General features: G+C 39.7%; 2 protein-coding genes across 3 annotated transcripts in view; both read right to left on the bottom strand.

The window, feature by feature from the left end:
- Positions 1-1,445: 1,445 nt before the first annotated feature.
- LOC111565454 (solute carrier family 22 member 2-like) lies at positions 1,446-10,898 on the bottom strand. The gene is made up of 11 exons (XM_023265520.3): positions 10,382-10,898; positions 8,063-8,166; positions 7,784-7,938; positions 6,238-6,406; positions 5,086-5,200; positions 4,779-4,879; positions 4,330-4,544; positions 4,126-4,234; positions 2,479-2,591; positions 2,210-2,309; positions 1,446-1,774 (listed from the first exon to the last, which is right to left on the bottom strand). Exons 1-11 carry the CDS (start codon positions 10,781-10,783, stop codon positions 1,681-1,683), a joined length of 1,677 nt encoding a protein of 558 aa, XP_023121288.1. The 5' UTR covers positions 10,784-10,898; the 3' UTR covers positions 1,446-1,680.
- Positions 10,899-12,154: 1,256 nt separating this feature from the next.
- igf2r (insulin-like growth factor 2 receptor) overlaps positions 12,155-15,700 on the bottom strand; it is a 52,587-nt gene continuing 49,041 nt past the window's right edge. For both annotated transcript variants that reach the window (XM_023265523.3, XM_035946057.2), the window contains one exon: positions 12,155-15,630. In XM_023265523.3, coding sequence (XP_023121291.2) covers positions 15,472-15,630 — 159 coding nt within the window. In that variant the 3' untranslated portion in view covers positions 12,155-15,471. The remainder of the gene's footprint in view (positions 15,631-15,700) is intronic.

Here is a 15,700-nt window from a genome sequence, read left to right as displayed (position 1 = left end):
TGGACTCCTCATCAAACCCACTTCAGCAGCATCAGCCACCCTCATCATGGCCCACTGGGCTTCGGACCTGCATCATCTGCATACTTCATATTCCCAGTGTAGAGCCTGAACACAAGAAACAATCAACACATAAAGTATTACAATTAAAACATGTTTTTATTAACTTAAACCAAATTAAAGCCGAGACAGTATGGGGCTGTGAGAATCAGTAGAGTCTGTGGTGTGTGTGTGTGTGTGTGTGTGTGAATACTGTCTGTGCAAGTGCTGTAAGGTGCAATCCAAATACCAAAAGACAAACTGAAACACTGCAGCTGGGCCTGGCTGTGCGGTACCTGCAGAGAGAAGCAGGGAGGATTGTTGGACTGCTGCCATTTCTTAAGTAACCTGAGAACACAGTGGGGCCCACAGGGGCTCCTAATGACACAAAGCAGCCACTCATAGCACCAGCAGAGACAAACTGGTAGAGGACCTCAGGGTCATCACACAAGTAATTCTACAGGGTTCATTACTCTGCCAAGGAACGTGGTGGCGTTATGACGATTGCCGTCGGTTTGTCTGTCTGTTCGCAACATTACTTAAAAACAGAGAAACGGATTTGGCAAAGAGAACAGGTGTGTGTTATGCATGTATACGTTATGTACGGATACCAAATCGTGTGACCTACATATGTAGCGAGCAACGGGAATTGACGGGACTCGGAAACACCCCCACAGTTCAATCAATTGTTCCTTGTATGATTTCCCATGGATAAGTCCCGATAAGTCCACAAAAGGTGGATTTGTAGTAGGATCACAATCATGTGATCGTCAGCAGGCAGCTGACGTAGTGTTCACTTGTAGTCATAGTTACCATGACACCGTGCCGCTATCTGGCAATGATACAAAAATCTTTAACAAATCCCTGGATCCAGACTATAAGCCACATCACTGCCAAAATCTAATCACTTGGTCCTTGTATCATTTCTGACCTTTCCTGAAAATTTCATCCAAGTCTGTTTGTCTGTTTTTGAGTAATATTGCTCACAGACAGACAAACCAATCGAGAAGCTGATCGTCACATAACTCCACTGCGTTCCTTGGTGGAGTAAATACTTCCTTACATTATTGCGCTGTTCTTGTAAGAATCAGCTGCTTAAATATGCCCCCAAATCTGCTTTACTAACTAGAAGTAACCCTGCAGTCTGAGAATGAAGTGTTTTATTGGGACAATGTGCTCCAATGAGGTCTGTAAGATGGAGTTTTGGTCATTGAGATCTTTTTTTCTAAACTGATACAATAAGTTTCTGTCAAAGTAGCAGCTCATCACGTTTGCTGTAGTTTTAGTCACACGTTTACCTGTTACCATGGTAACCAGTGGTACTTCCACATCTTAAAGTTTACACCTTTCAGTGTGAGAGAATGTCTATTAAATGGCCTGTTGTTTAATGAAAACACTTGGAGCTCCAGTCGTGTTAAAAGAAAACTCTTTAATAATTTAATAATGCAGTTCCATAACAGGAAACATAATATCAAGTTAATCTAAACAAAAAATTCTTCAAGAAAAAGGCTCATAGACAAACACAGACAAGTTTTGATGCGGCTGGCCACGCAGTCAAAAACTAAAATTATGGAGGTAACTAATATATATGCAAAAGCAACACTGTTCAACAACATAAATAAATACTTTCTTCTCTGAGGGAGATTAAACAGTTGCTGGATCTTTGTTGGACGAAACGTCGTCGTTGGGCAGCAGGTTGGTCAACTGCTGGTTCTTCAGTGCAGCTTTCGCCTTTGCTCTGAACACACAGAGTTACATTATTTACATCAAATTTGAGTTTAATATACAGCTGCAACAATTAACCACCAACTTTTCTGATACCTGATTATTAGTTTCAGTCATTTTGTGGTTGAATGCAACACTTTTGGCCATATACAGTAGTAAATGTTATGTCTTTGGTTGGTCAAAGAAGATACTGAAAACATTATTCTGGGTTATGAGAAACCTTATTATAAGCTTGTATTTGCTATTTTACGATATTTTAATGACTAGAATAAATAATCTGATTACTGATTATTTGATAAAAACCTTTGCTGCATCATTAAGAAAAATACAGCAGGATCTGCAAACAAAAACTGCATACAGAATATGTACAGTACTCAGAGTAGGTACAAATACACATGTGCCTCATGCTCTGTGTTCTCGCTGCATGGACTTAGCAGTGAATACTCACCTTTCTGGGAACTCGATGTCATCGATGGTGTCGGGCAGCGGCACTCCTCTGGTCTCAGGAAGCAGCAGCACCAAACCACCAGCCAGGAAAGCCAGAGACCCTGCAGAGCATCATGGTCTTAACTTAAATGCTTTTAACGACTGCTGTTGATTCTGACATCATCATATCTCACAGTGAAATCTGAATTACTTTCTCGATTGCTGTTCCCCTCTGATCCATATGACAAGTGGTTTCACGTAAGGACCACTCTATAATATCATAAAACCCACCGAAGATGATGAGTGGCAGCTCCAGCCAGATGACAGCCAGTCTGTAGAGCAGGAAGGGAGCCACGATGCCTCCAACATCACACAGAGTGGAACACACCGACACTCCCAGGTTCCTGCACACACAACAACTACAATGAGCTTCCGTAATTGGTTATGTGACGATCAGCGTACATTTGTCCCTCCGTCTATGTGCAACATTATTTAAAAACGGATCCAGATGAAACTTTCAGGGAAGGTCAGAAATGACACAAGGACAACCTCATTAGATTTTATCAGTGATGCGGCTTATAGTCTGGATCCACGGATTTGTTAAAGATTTCTGTATCATTGTGAGATAGCGACACAGCGTCACTGTAACTATGACAACAAGTGAATGCTACATCAGCTGCCTACTAACAATCATATGATTGTGATCCTACTACAAATCGACCGCTGCAGACCATGACCTTTTCCATCCGACTTATCCATCAGAAATCATACAGCTGAGCAGCCTTGGTGGAGTACTGCGCTCTCTGAGTGCTTTTCTTGTTTAATGTAATGCTTTATTTGATTATTTAAATACTGTCAGACAGCTCTTCAGACACTATATATATATATATATATATATATATATATATATATATATATATATATATATATATATAAAAAATTTTTTTTTTTTTTTTTTTATTATCCCTTATTAATCCCACGAGAGGAAATTCTGATTTTCGCATATCTCCCAATTGGGGGGAGTCAGAGCGACAGGTCAGCCGCGGTACAGCGCCCCTGGAGCAGGAAGGGTTAAGGGCCTTGCTCAAGGGCCCAGAAGTGGCCACTTCAGGGCTTGAACCTCTGACCTTCTGATCAGTAGTCCAGAAACTTAACCACTGCGCCACCACTGCCCCATATATATGTCAAGGTATTGAGTCAAAAACTCAGGCAGCAGGAAGTTGCTGTCTTAGCTGCTGGGGGCCCAGACTGGTTGTAGGAACACACGTCTAGTTGTAGTATTTCTGGACTTAGAGCAGGTTTCCTTCTTATTTGTTCATTCTATCTTGTATGTACTTTTCCTGCAGCGCTGCTGAAGGTGGCACACATTTGTTATGCATATCAGCATGCTAAGAGTTAGCACTAGTATGCTAAACATGTCTGCTAACAGTTACAGTTAGCATGAAAATATTGTAGCAAAGATAAAGAGTTAGTAACATTTTACATGCTAGTATAATATGATTGTGTTTACACTGTTAGCTTTTTAGCATACTAATGGTATTAAACTTAATATAAGAATGACATTGGCAGCAAACTGGGCTTGGTTTTGAAACATTCAAGGGTTAGTATTTATTTTGTGTTGTAGCCTTTGGGGAACTTGTTGCTACCAAACTGAGTTAGCAATGGAAGTTGTAACAAAAATAAAGGAGCAGTTTTATTTTTTAATTACAAAAGAACTGCAGCACTTCTAAAGTGCTAATTTCACATGTTTGCAGCTTAAACGCTGCAAATAATTTGAGAAGTGTTTTTGTATGACACAGACCTTTGGTGTGCTGATGAAGTAACATGTTTAACATGCAAACAAACTGTAGACGCCTGTTTCTTACACCAGGGGGCGCCACAGAGAGGGATTAACTGAACTTTCTCAAATAAACAAATTGGAGTGTGTACAGCCATTACCTGACAAATGTTGGGTAGAGCTCAGTGTTAACAAACACCACCATCTCAAAGGCCATGGTGATCCCCAGTCGACCAATGCAGGCCACCACCGTCTTAAACCAGAACATGCCTACGGGGACAGGGAGGAGAGAAACATTTTAGAGAACCAGGACAAATTGGCTTGATGATGTCTGAATGTTTTCCATGTTTCCACTTAACACTCACTGTCAGGAATGCAGGCAGTGATAAAGCAGGACGCTCCAGCAACGATGTTGGCGGTGGCAAAGGGGAGGCGTCTGCCGATGCGTTCAATGGTGAAGAGGATGAGGAAGGCGGCAGGGAACTCCACCAGGCCAGAGATGAGGAAGTCAATGTAGACGTTTCCTCCTAGAATTCCCAGCCTCATGATCAAACCCTGGTAGACGATAGCACTGGTGAACCTGGAACAGGAAGAGGAACCAAATAACTGATAAACTGCTGGTTCAGATGTTGCTCACCTGGACAACTGTTACATTTTGTTGCTCAAAGTATGTGGACAGAGACAGATTAATTTCTCATTCCCTAATTTATAAAATTGGTACATTTGAGGCATAAGATAGTTTGGATTTAGGGAGACTAAATATGAGCAGAATCTTTGTGTGACAGAAAAGATTCAGGTTTAACTAAATACTCACCAGTTGTAGCTAAGAATGAAAGTGTGTTTTCTCATTTTTGGTGTTCTGATCAGGTCCATGAAGGAGGCAGTGGTGGACTCGGCGTTATCATCAGTCAAAGTCTGCAAGTGTATAATTAATAGACCTTTAAACATTTTTGTTGTAGTTGAAATTCAGTGCACTAAATATTTAAATACAACACAAGAGTGTAATCATTTGAAGTGTATGTAACAGTATGTAAAAACCTAAACTTTGATTTAGGCTCTTACAGACTGTGTCTTTCTGTCTGATCTGATGCTTCATGTTTCTGTACTAAAGCAGCAGCTACCTCGATGTTCTTGGACAGAGTCATCTTGTTCTCTTTGGCCATGGCCTCAGTGATCTCCACAGCTTTGGACTTCTTGTTCTGGGAGAGGAGCCATCTTGGAGATTCTGGGATGAACCTGAAAATGTAAAAATGACAAACAACAAACTTTTTACTTGACATTACAAAAGTTTTTTTTGTTATTGTTAGTGATGTTTTTCAGCAGGTTTTGTGTTTAAACTGTTGTGATCAAATGAGGTTTCAACATATTTCAGTTCAACTGAATTAGAATCATACAGCACCAATTTATAACACAAGTCATCTCAAGACACTTCACATAACGAGGTCAAGACCGTCCAACATTATGTCATAGTAAAAAACCCAACAAGTCCACTGATTCCCTTTGAGCAAACATTACAGTTGAAGGCTTGATGAGTCATTAAATGAAGTAAAAAATCAACCAAAATCCTCACTCATTACTAGCTGATTATACAGGGCTGTAGCAGTATTTCTGTAGCCAGATACCGTTTGGGCACTGGTGAGGAAAACACTTTGTTTTAACTTCCTATTTGAATTTACAAGAAGTCTAATTAATTAATAGTTTATCAGCGTCACTATTCAATAACTGCAACTCAGTTTTACATGAAGCACTGCTGATAAAAGGTCACAAAACGCAGGAAATCTAGCTAGTGGACTAAAACTTTATCTTAAAGAACAACATGTCTGAATGAGTTCTGAACACATTTCTAATAGTTTTAAACCGACCTGTGAAGGAGTAATTAATGAACTATTTTAAATCACACTGTGAGCATTTAGTCATGTGTAATCATCTATCATGATTACAGCCATATTATACTGTATTAAATCCTAAACATATCCTTGAAAAAATGGGCATGATAGTTAGTTTATAGACTGGAAGAATAAAAAAGTGATTAAATGGGAGAATAGTAACTTCTCTGTTTCCAAACACAGTGTAGCAGTGTTACTATTAGGTCGCACTACGAACAAATACACACTTTGATTCACTTATTGCTGCTTAGGCTTCAATAGAAGTGAATGAAAGACCGAGTGAACATTAATGCACACTGTAGGTAGATATTCTTAAAACTTAAAGTGTGTTGCAGTCTCATGACCCATTTGTGTGTAAAGTAGTAGAGTGTAAGCGGTGTTTCTCACCAGTAGTAGGACAGGAAGAGGATGTAGGGGACGGTGATGACGACCTGCAGCCAGCGCCAGTCGGTGATGAAGTAGGCGAGCAGAGGGAGGATGAGGATGCCAACGCTGAAGAACATCTGGTAAACGACTCCCACTGTACGTCTGAACTCCACTCCCACAATCTCCGTGACTGAGAGGAAAGATGAAGGAGGAGAAGAAGTCAGGTATCAGTGGAGAACATGCTCTAACAGCAAGCACTGCAGTTTGTTACACATAGTGATTATATAGACAAATAAAACCACCTATCATCTATCCATCTGACAGAGTTCCAAAAACGACCCCTTGAGAGGAAACAGTTAAAGGGAAGTAGTTAGAAGTTAAAGCTCAAAAAAGGCAAAAGAAAAGTATGCAACAGTTGCCAGACTCTCAAGAAGTCTTCAGATTTATGATTCGGATCATCTATTAAAATTTTTAATGCAAGCAAATATTTATAATTTAAATCAATAAAACAAGTGGATTTAACAATTTTTACATAAATACCACTGCAGCCTGTCAGCCTATTTGCAGGCTTTAAAAAAATGTAGATTCTAAAATTTTGAATCAAGTCCAAACTCATGCACTTGATAGGTATATGCATATTAAAATACTAAATACTTAATATTAATCCCTCTCTGATGCCATGTACAATTTGGTTAAAACCAAAATTGTAGTCAGTATCACATACACTACCGTTCAAAAGTTTGGGGTCACTTAGAAATGTCCTTATTTTTGAAAGAAAAGCAGTTTTTTTCCATGAAGATAACACTAAATGAATCAGAAATACAGTCTAGACATTGTTAATGTGGTAAATGACTATTCTAGCTGGAAACAGCTGATTTTTAATGGAATCTCCATAGGGGTACAGAGGAACATTTCCAGCAACCACCACTTCTGTGTTCTAATGCTACATTGTGTTAGCTAATCGTGTTGAAAGGCTAACTGATGATTAGAAAAACCTTGTGTAGTTATGTTAGCACATGAATAAAAGTGTGAGTTTTCATGGAAAACATGAAATCATCTGGGTGACCCCAAACTTTTGAGCAGTAGTGTAGGTGCAGGTCTCCAAATTATTACCAAATTCTAAATTACAAACATGTCAAATTATAACTACATAAATGCTACTGTTGTTTTGTTATTAATAGAAGCGTCTTCCAACCCTCCCTCAATTGTTACTACAACTGTGAACACCATACACACATCAAAGGCCAGATTACTGCCCTATATTTACCCTGAATATATGCCAATATAATGCTTAGTTAAATAATACAGTGCTTTTAACGTATTGTAATTCAAAGAAAAGCCCTATATTTTCATGCAGATAAACAATATTAGCATAATGTATGCTGGTATTTTTAATGACAGGAGTGCTTTCTTCGTTTTAAGCCACTGATTTTGGTTCTGTGATTTTTACATGAGGGCTTCTAGGGGGTTTTAAAAAAACTGCTACTGCAGAGAGGATTTAGACTTTGTTTGGGTGGCAAATGTGCAAAATATAAAAGTAAAAGTCTAAATGATTAAATGTTCTTACTCAGTACGTATCCAGCCACCCAGCCTCCCTTCACTCCAAACCCGTAAAGGGTCCTGAAAATTAGTAAGGACACGTAGTCTGGAGCCACGGCCACCAGAATCCCTGCGATCCCATTCAGTAAGTTGGACATGAGGAAGCTCATTTTCCTGCCAAATCTGAAGGCAGAGAGAGACACCATCAGCCGTCAAACTCCTGCACTGTAAACTATGTTTTAGGTTAACTGCTATTAATACCGAGACGATAATTCAATGCACTTGAATCAGTCAATCATAGCCTCACCTGTCAGCCAGGTAGCCGATGGCAATGCTCCCAACCAGGAAGCCCACGTTCAGAGTGGCTTGATACATGTCCACCAACCAGGCATCTGCACACACCAGGTCAAACTGGGAGAACAAACAATCAATCAGACATCACCTCTCCGGTTATGTCTGATTCCTTAACAGCAACAAATCTAAAAACCTGTCTTAGAAGTTAAGTCATTGTGGCCACCTTGTATTGTCCTTATGGAGAAGCCAGACTGAATTAAATACAGATAAATGATATGTGACAAAAAAAACAGCCCTGTGTACCTGCTGTTTGAATTCTAAATATATTTAAAGGATAATTAAGCACTGAGTGAAATCAGGCTGCTTATACAGAGGTAACCATCACTTCCTCTGAAAGGTAATTAACCAGCAACCTTTGAAAAACCCAGAAGGTCGTTTAGTAACACTTACTGCTGTTTTGAGGATATTTTTAGAATCGTCTAGAACTCCACTAAACATCTGTATGAAATAAGATTTGGCCCATTGCACGATAAAAAAAAAACAAAAACATTTTAATTCCATTTCCCAATTCAGGTGTCAAACACTGGTGCCACTTGGGGGAGAAAAAACAAAAAAACATATTACTTTTTAATCACTAAGTGGACAGAACAGTGTTCATCAAGATGGTTAGAGGAGTCTTTGAGGGTTCTGGAAAAACCTTCACAACTGTGTTAAGTGTTCTCAAACGACCTTCTGGGTTTTTCAAACATTGTTGATTATCTTTTAGAGAAAAAAAAGTGTTTCTTTAATCCAAATGTAAATCCAGGACAAGAGTCTGATGTGCCCCAGTGAAGGCATGAAAAGGATGCAGTATTTGTTTGGCTTCACTAACTTTCATGCCTCTCATTACTATCCAATCAGTGTGGAGCTAACTGGAGGCTGATTAGCTTAGCCAGGCTAGCTGCTTCCCCCTGCTTGCAGCCTTTGTGCTAAGCAAAGACACAGACATCTAAGCTAAGCTAATCGTTTTCTTGTTTGCTGACAGATGTGAGGGGGGCTGGAGTCTATCACAGCTGACATGAGGTGAAGGCAGGGGACACCTGGACAGGTCGCCAGTCTGTTGCAGGGCTACATATAGAGACAAACAATCACACTCGCATTCACACCTATGGACAATTTGAAATAATAAATTAACCTCAGCATATTTTTGGACTGTGGGAGGAAGCTGGAGTACCTGGAGAAAACTCATGCATGCACAGGGAGAACATACAAACTCCATACAGAAAGATCCTATGGAGAAAGTGCTAACCACTTCGCCACTGTGCAGCCTCAGAATAATTTAAAGGCATAATTATTTATTACAAAGAAACACATTTTTTACATGTATGTGCCCTCTGGTGATGTTGACTCTTCTAATCTCTTCCTGCAGTGTGTGGAACTACAACATGTAAATTAAATCACTCTTTGTCCAGAACTATAGTCTGTTTTATACAGATGCACGTCCCAAAATTATTTGCAACTTTAAAGCTACAAATACACTACCGTTCAAAAGTTTGGGGTCAGTTTGAAATGCCCTTATTTTTTGAAAGAAAAGCTTTTTTTTTTCAATGAAGATAACATTGCATTAATCAGAAATTCAGTTTAGACATTGTTAATGTAGTAAATGATCATTCTAGCTAATGTTAGGTAATGGTGTTGAAGGACTGATGATTAGAAAACCCTTGTGCTAATTATGTTAGCACATGAATAAAAGTGTGAGTTTTCATGGAAAATATGAAAGTGTCTGGGTGACCCCAAACTTTCGAGCGGTAGTGTATGTAAAATAAAAAGTTTAGAAACAATCCTATTTTTCACATGTAAAAGTAAGTCATTATATCACCCTAGAAATAGAAGCTAGTCGATCACTGATTCATTCCCGGCCTGGATTCCAGCCCCTCCTCCACAACCCTAATGAGGATTAAGCTGTGTATAAATAATGGATTGGTTATTTTACCCTAGATATATACAAGTAAAATGTTAACATATGTTTTGAATTTTTTTTTGTAAATTGTGCATTGTACATTTTCATTCAAATTGATGACTTTAGTAATTTATGCGAATACATGGGAAGACAGACTCAAAACAGCTGCTGAAGAAGGGAGTATACAGATATTACACTTCTAATCTTTTTTGATGGCTTCTCCTGTAATAATTAATGCATAATATTTTTTTAAATCATGTTACCTTTTCACTTGCCTCCAGTTAATTATATCCTGTTGCTTTTTTAAAAAATTCCTTTCTCCAAGCCCTAAAATGTAGGTTTTACTTTCAGAATTTGTTTTTCTGTTTATCCCTTGTCGCATCTTTTGCTCACCTCAGTAACAAAGGATTGCCTTCCCTGGTAGTCGTACTCCCAGCCCTCTGTGCAGCCAGTTGTGGGGGTTCTGCCCAGGTCCAGCTCCTTGGAGTCACAGGTGAGATCTGTGGTGTTCCAGTCCACCTGGAACTGCTCACAGGTGCTCGGCTGCAGGACTCCAGAGCTGTTGACCAGAGGCACCGTCAGCCTGCGACTCTCTGCCAGACTCCATCCACATGCCTGCCTCCTCTCAACCACTGCAGAGTCCCGACACCAGTGATCTGGGGTGAAACCCTGGAACACGATGCCAACATATACCCCGGCCCATGGCATGGACACCATACACAGCAGGGCGAAGATGCGCTTCTGGCAGCGGCCGAACTTCCCGGCTTCTTCCAGAATGTCATCAAAACTGGTCATGGTTGCAGAGGTGCTGGATTTTCTTTGAAACAACTGCAGAAAAACAACTCAGCCAGTGTCTAATTTGTATGCTGAGCTTCTCTCTACAGAGTGACCATTGAGAAAAGCCTGTTGTTTGGCTATTTAACAGGACGAGCAAGAGCAAAGGTCCACAGAAATACGTCGGTGCTCCTCAGGCTGTGCAGTGGAGCATTAAAACACGTTTGCCATCATGTCTGCAGACGTCAGACCAGCCGTATGTACCTGGAAGATTGACCCTGCTGGCCTGCTCAGGGGTTAATAAACATAAAAGCATCAGCATGTGCTGCCAGCTGGTGCCACCTGTTCCTGGTTCTCCTGGACATGTGCACACAGTCAATCAGTTATCCTTCACATGGAGGGATCTGTTAAACATGAAGACCTGAGAGAAACATCCACACTGGTCATCTTGAAGGTCATAGCAGCTGAAAGAAAAACATAATCATCAAGTCTCGAGTTAAGACATGTCAAAGTCAAGTCTTAACTTCAACTCCTCCGAGAAAAGCTTCAAGTTCCTTAAGACTGGTTCAGGCCAAGTCTCAACTCCTTAGAGGAGAGTGCAGATCAAGTCTCTCAAACGGGTTAAGTTTAAGGTCATTCCAACGTCCAAAGTCCACGTCTAGTCCTAAGTCATCCGATACTCGTCCATATAGAATTCATGTTATTCGAGACAAGCCCAAGGAAAATGTGGAGTAATGTTAGTCAAGTCTAACATTATCTGAGACAAGTCATTCCAGTTTTGCGTTTTCATCCTTCCAGACAAGTCCAAGTCAAGTCTTAGTCCATCAAGGTGAATGCAAGTCAAATGTCTATCAGACAAGTCCTTCATGACTAATTCAAATCTCCAGTCCTTCCAGACTAGTGCAGATCAAGTCTCACATCAAAATCAGGTTTAATGATATGCACAAGTCCAAATAAAATCTCACACCTTTTGAGACAAGTCTCTGCCAAGTCTTAAATAATTCCAGCTAAATCTTTTCTTTCTTCCAGGCGAGTCCAAGTGAAGTTCAATTAGATGTCCGAGATGAGTCACAAGTCCTTCCAGACTAGTCCAAATCAAGTCATGAGTCAAATTAAGTTATTCATAAGTTCACACAATCTCAAGTCATCTGAGTCAACTTCTAGTCTGAAGTCATTCAAGTCTAGGTCAAACTTTGAATCAATGCAAAACCAGTCCAAGTCACGTCTTTTTGTTCTTCCTGACAAGTCAAGTTACAAGTTCAGTAGGAAAAGCACAAGTCCGACCTGAAGTTCTTTCAGGGAAGTCCAAGTGAGGCCTCCAGTCCTCATTTCTTCAATCTTCTTCAGTTTTCTTTACTTGTTACAGAGAATGTAATGAAACTATAGCATTGATAAACAGCAGATCTCTTATTTATTCAAATAATGCAATATTTTTACATCAATTTTTCTTAAATAGGAAAACAGGCAAAGAGCTGAAAACATATCAGACAACATAACTTACACCAACTAAAACATAATAATGATCTTCCACAGTACTGAATCATCACAAAACAATTCTTGTGCTTCTTTAGTCACTGTGAGCTCCCAGCTTGTTTGTCTTCCTCTGAATTGAACTCTTGATCTCAATCTTAAAATGCTGCATCAGTTTCATGAACACAAAATAATTCTCTGCTTGAGTGATGACAAAAAAGCACAAGAATGTCCAGTAATATCTTCAGGAAAGAGAAGGTTCAGTACAGTACCATGCAGATGAGCCCACACACTTTGGTGCTAAAGCCAGCAGAAACAGACTTTATGCAGTGATGAAAAAAAGGGACTTCACAAAATAAACGGTACCTTTTGCTGCTCTGTGACGAGGAGTGCCTCAACATCTCCTCAGCAGAGAAGAGCTACAAAGTCTCAAACACAGTTAAATGCTTTCATCCCGGTTCATACCTCCTTCTAACAGGGTGAGGAATTTAGTAAAAAAAAGACGACTGAAGTTAATTTTGAAAAGCTTCACGCGCTGAATGAATGAAAACATGTAAAATGAAACTTTATAAAAAGTCTGTCAACAACAGGTTTGATTTCATTTAACTTCAGGTGGACAATTTGGACTGTATGTGGAATTGAAAGAGTTCATTCGTGACTGCATTTATCTGCTTGTTTGGAAACCTGTCCCGTGAAATATGCTCTCTTGTTCTGTACACAATCAAACGTAGATTTTTACATTTCATACTTTCTGATCAGTAGCTTAAAGATATGATAATACGACAAGTGAGATGTGAACGAAGCTTCAGATCCCCTTAACCTTTCTGGAGCCTCAAAAAGTCAAAAGTGCTTCTTAAAAGTTCACCTTCTGTTTGTGATCTGAGATGAACAGGAATACAAGTTATCTATAACAAAGGGATGGAAGCATGATGTTTCCCATTGTTGTTTTACATTTTACTATTATGGCACAACCTAAACTCATCCATACAAAATACCGAGGTTTCCCATGCAAATGCCAATTTTTTTTTATGCTTTTGTCTTAGAAAAACTTGTTTAACAAATTTGTGTACAAAGCTTTAGAAATACCCTGAATGGTGAACGTTTGTTAGTGAGATTTCAGAAATGAAATCACCTTTCTTTCTGTGGACTGAATACTGGCAATACAGTGTACCTAATGCAATGAATGTTTATAGTCTGTGTAAGGACACAGTTCTCTTGTGGGATGAAAAGTCACTCTACGGATCTCATGAATGTTCACAAGAATGTCTGGACTGATTTAACTACATGTTTCTATGACCAATGAGTCTATCTTTACTGTTCTGGTTGATCATTTAGAAGCCCACAGCCTAAGGTGGCATTCTAAGATACCTTGTTTTGGTGAGACATCTGACGATGACACCTTGAACTTTGGGCATTTTCACCATTTTTGGACATTTATAGCCTAAATTTCAAATCAAAATCAGGTTAATCCATGATAATAAAAAAAATAACAGCTAGTTGCAGACCAAGAAAACATGTTTTCATCCGTTTTAAACTGCTTTGACCATCAGAGAAAATAAAATCTCCCCCAAGAGCACAGCTTGCTCTGTTGTGAGGACTGGGGACCACGTTACAAAAACTACAAGAGTTGAGCTGTTTGTGATTCTGCAGCGGAACTGTTTAAACCATTTTTTTAAAAACAGCTGCTTTGCTGAGGAAGAAAACAATGGCACCCAAAACCTCTGTGAAAACACTAGTTTAAATATTACGCACAAAACTTGTTAAATGCCAGACATCTGGCATTTTTGCTTCATTTCTTTCTTTTGCGTTGTCATTACATGCATTTGGCTAAACGGGGCTGCTTTCTGCACTTCAAGAACGTGGATTTTATGGAGTTAAAATCTCACTTCTGATGCAGCAACGTCCACAATCACAAACCTGACTACCAAAACTGAGCCTATAATGTACGAGAGTGTGCGAGCAAGAAAAAAAATCCCAACTTCCATACATTAGTGCCGATTGGCAGGGGGAGAAATATGGCTTTAGCGGGAAGGGAACTTCAAACCAACGCAATCCAAACGTCTCAAGTTTCACTTCTGTCAACCTCGTCAACCATTCACACTTAAGGCCAACTCTATTTTTGCACAGAACAGAAATACATACAGATAATCAGCTCAGATCACCATTTAAATAATCATAAAAACAAACGTGTGAGCAATTCACCAGTGAGGACAACAAACAAACAAATAAGTGTCCGTATTATAGAACATTATCATCTATGTACAATGTCTCTGATCAAAACAAGACAAAATCAATCTGTCGCCGGACATGATTCATCGATGAAAATGCAAAGTAAATTCATCATCAGGAAGGCATCGTGCTTTCTTTTCGAGGGAAAGAAAGAGAAAAGATCTGCTATAATAGCAACTGTAAACAGCAAGACAACACAAATGGGTGTCTTCATTCCCTTTAGAAACACCTTTACTGCCTACATCCTGGAAACTGAACCAGCTTCCCATTGTTTTTCTCCCAAAATCTGCGTAAATGTTTCACTAATGAGCTACTCAGCTGTACTGGTGGTGTATTTCACCACAGCTGTTCGATACACTTCTTATGGGCCAAAAGGACATTAAAAACAAAACCAACTCCAAAGATAGAAAAGTTCTCTTCTCTTTAAATATACTCAGTCTGCAGTGAGACATGTAAACAGTGTTACTTTCAGGTAATCAAAGTGCTAAAGCAATGGCACAGCTTCATTTCAAACTACCAGGAGAAAATAAAAACATAGTATCATTTACATCTTTTCACTGACATGCCTCATTGCAGAGTCACTACATTGAGAATGATGCCTTTTATCCTCCCACTGTAGCTTTAAAGAGTCAACTGGCCTGTTTGGTCTTTATCAGATAAATGTGGCAAGACTGATGGAACTACAGTGAATGAAGCTATGTCGAATCAGAAATATGAAAGAAAAGAAAACAGAGTGCAGGTCAAAACGGCCCGAGGAACACTTTAAATAATGGGCTTTCAATAAATAAAAGCCATGTGCTAACCTCAACGGTCTGTAGACAGTGAACTGGACAGAGCCTGAGTAGGAAAAGTAAAGGTGTAGCCAAACAAAAAAATATCCAGAAAAAGGAGGAAAGGTTTCTGCTTTCAATATGTTGTTGGAACTTCATTGTTGTTGTTGCTATTCCGGAGACATTCACTGAGAGAAGAGTTCAGATTGGATGCAGGAGGCCAGGAGGGAGAGAGTGACATCACACCCTGAGGAGATCCTCGTCACTGTCGTCCTCGTCCCGTTTCCTGTTGGCTTCGGAGTTGTTACCGTGGTTAAGGCCTGAAGAGCGAGGTTTGCTGCTCTTCCTCTTCCTGTCTGACTCGTCCAGGAGTCCGACCAGGTCTTCGTCGCTCTCCTCCTGAAATGAAGGACTTCTGTGAGGTTCTGAGAGTTGCACCAGAGCACAGTAACACCCAGACTGGTGTGGA

Source organism: Amphiprion ocellaris, chromosome 12 (assembly GCF_022539595.1).
Source record: "Amphiprion ocellaris isolate individual 3 ecotype Okinawa chromosome 12, ASM2253959v1, whole genome shotgun sequence".
Lineage (NCBI taxonomy): Eukaryota > Metazoa > Chordata > Actinopteri > Pomacentridae > Amphiprion > Amphiprion ocellaris.
The sequence above is the reverse complement of the archived record's forward strand: the minus strand, read 5'-3'. Positions and strand labels throughout refer to the sequence as shown.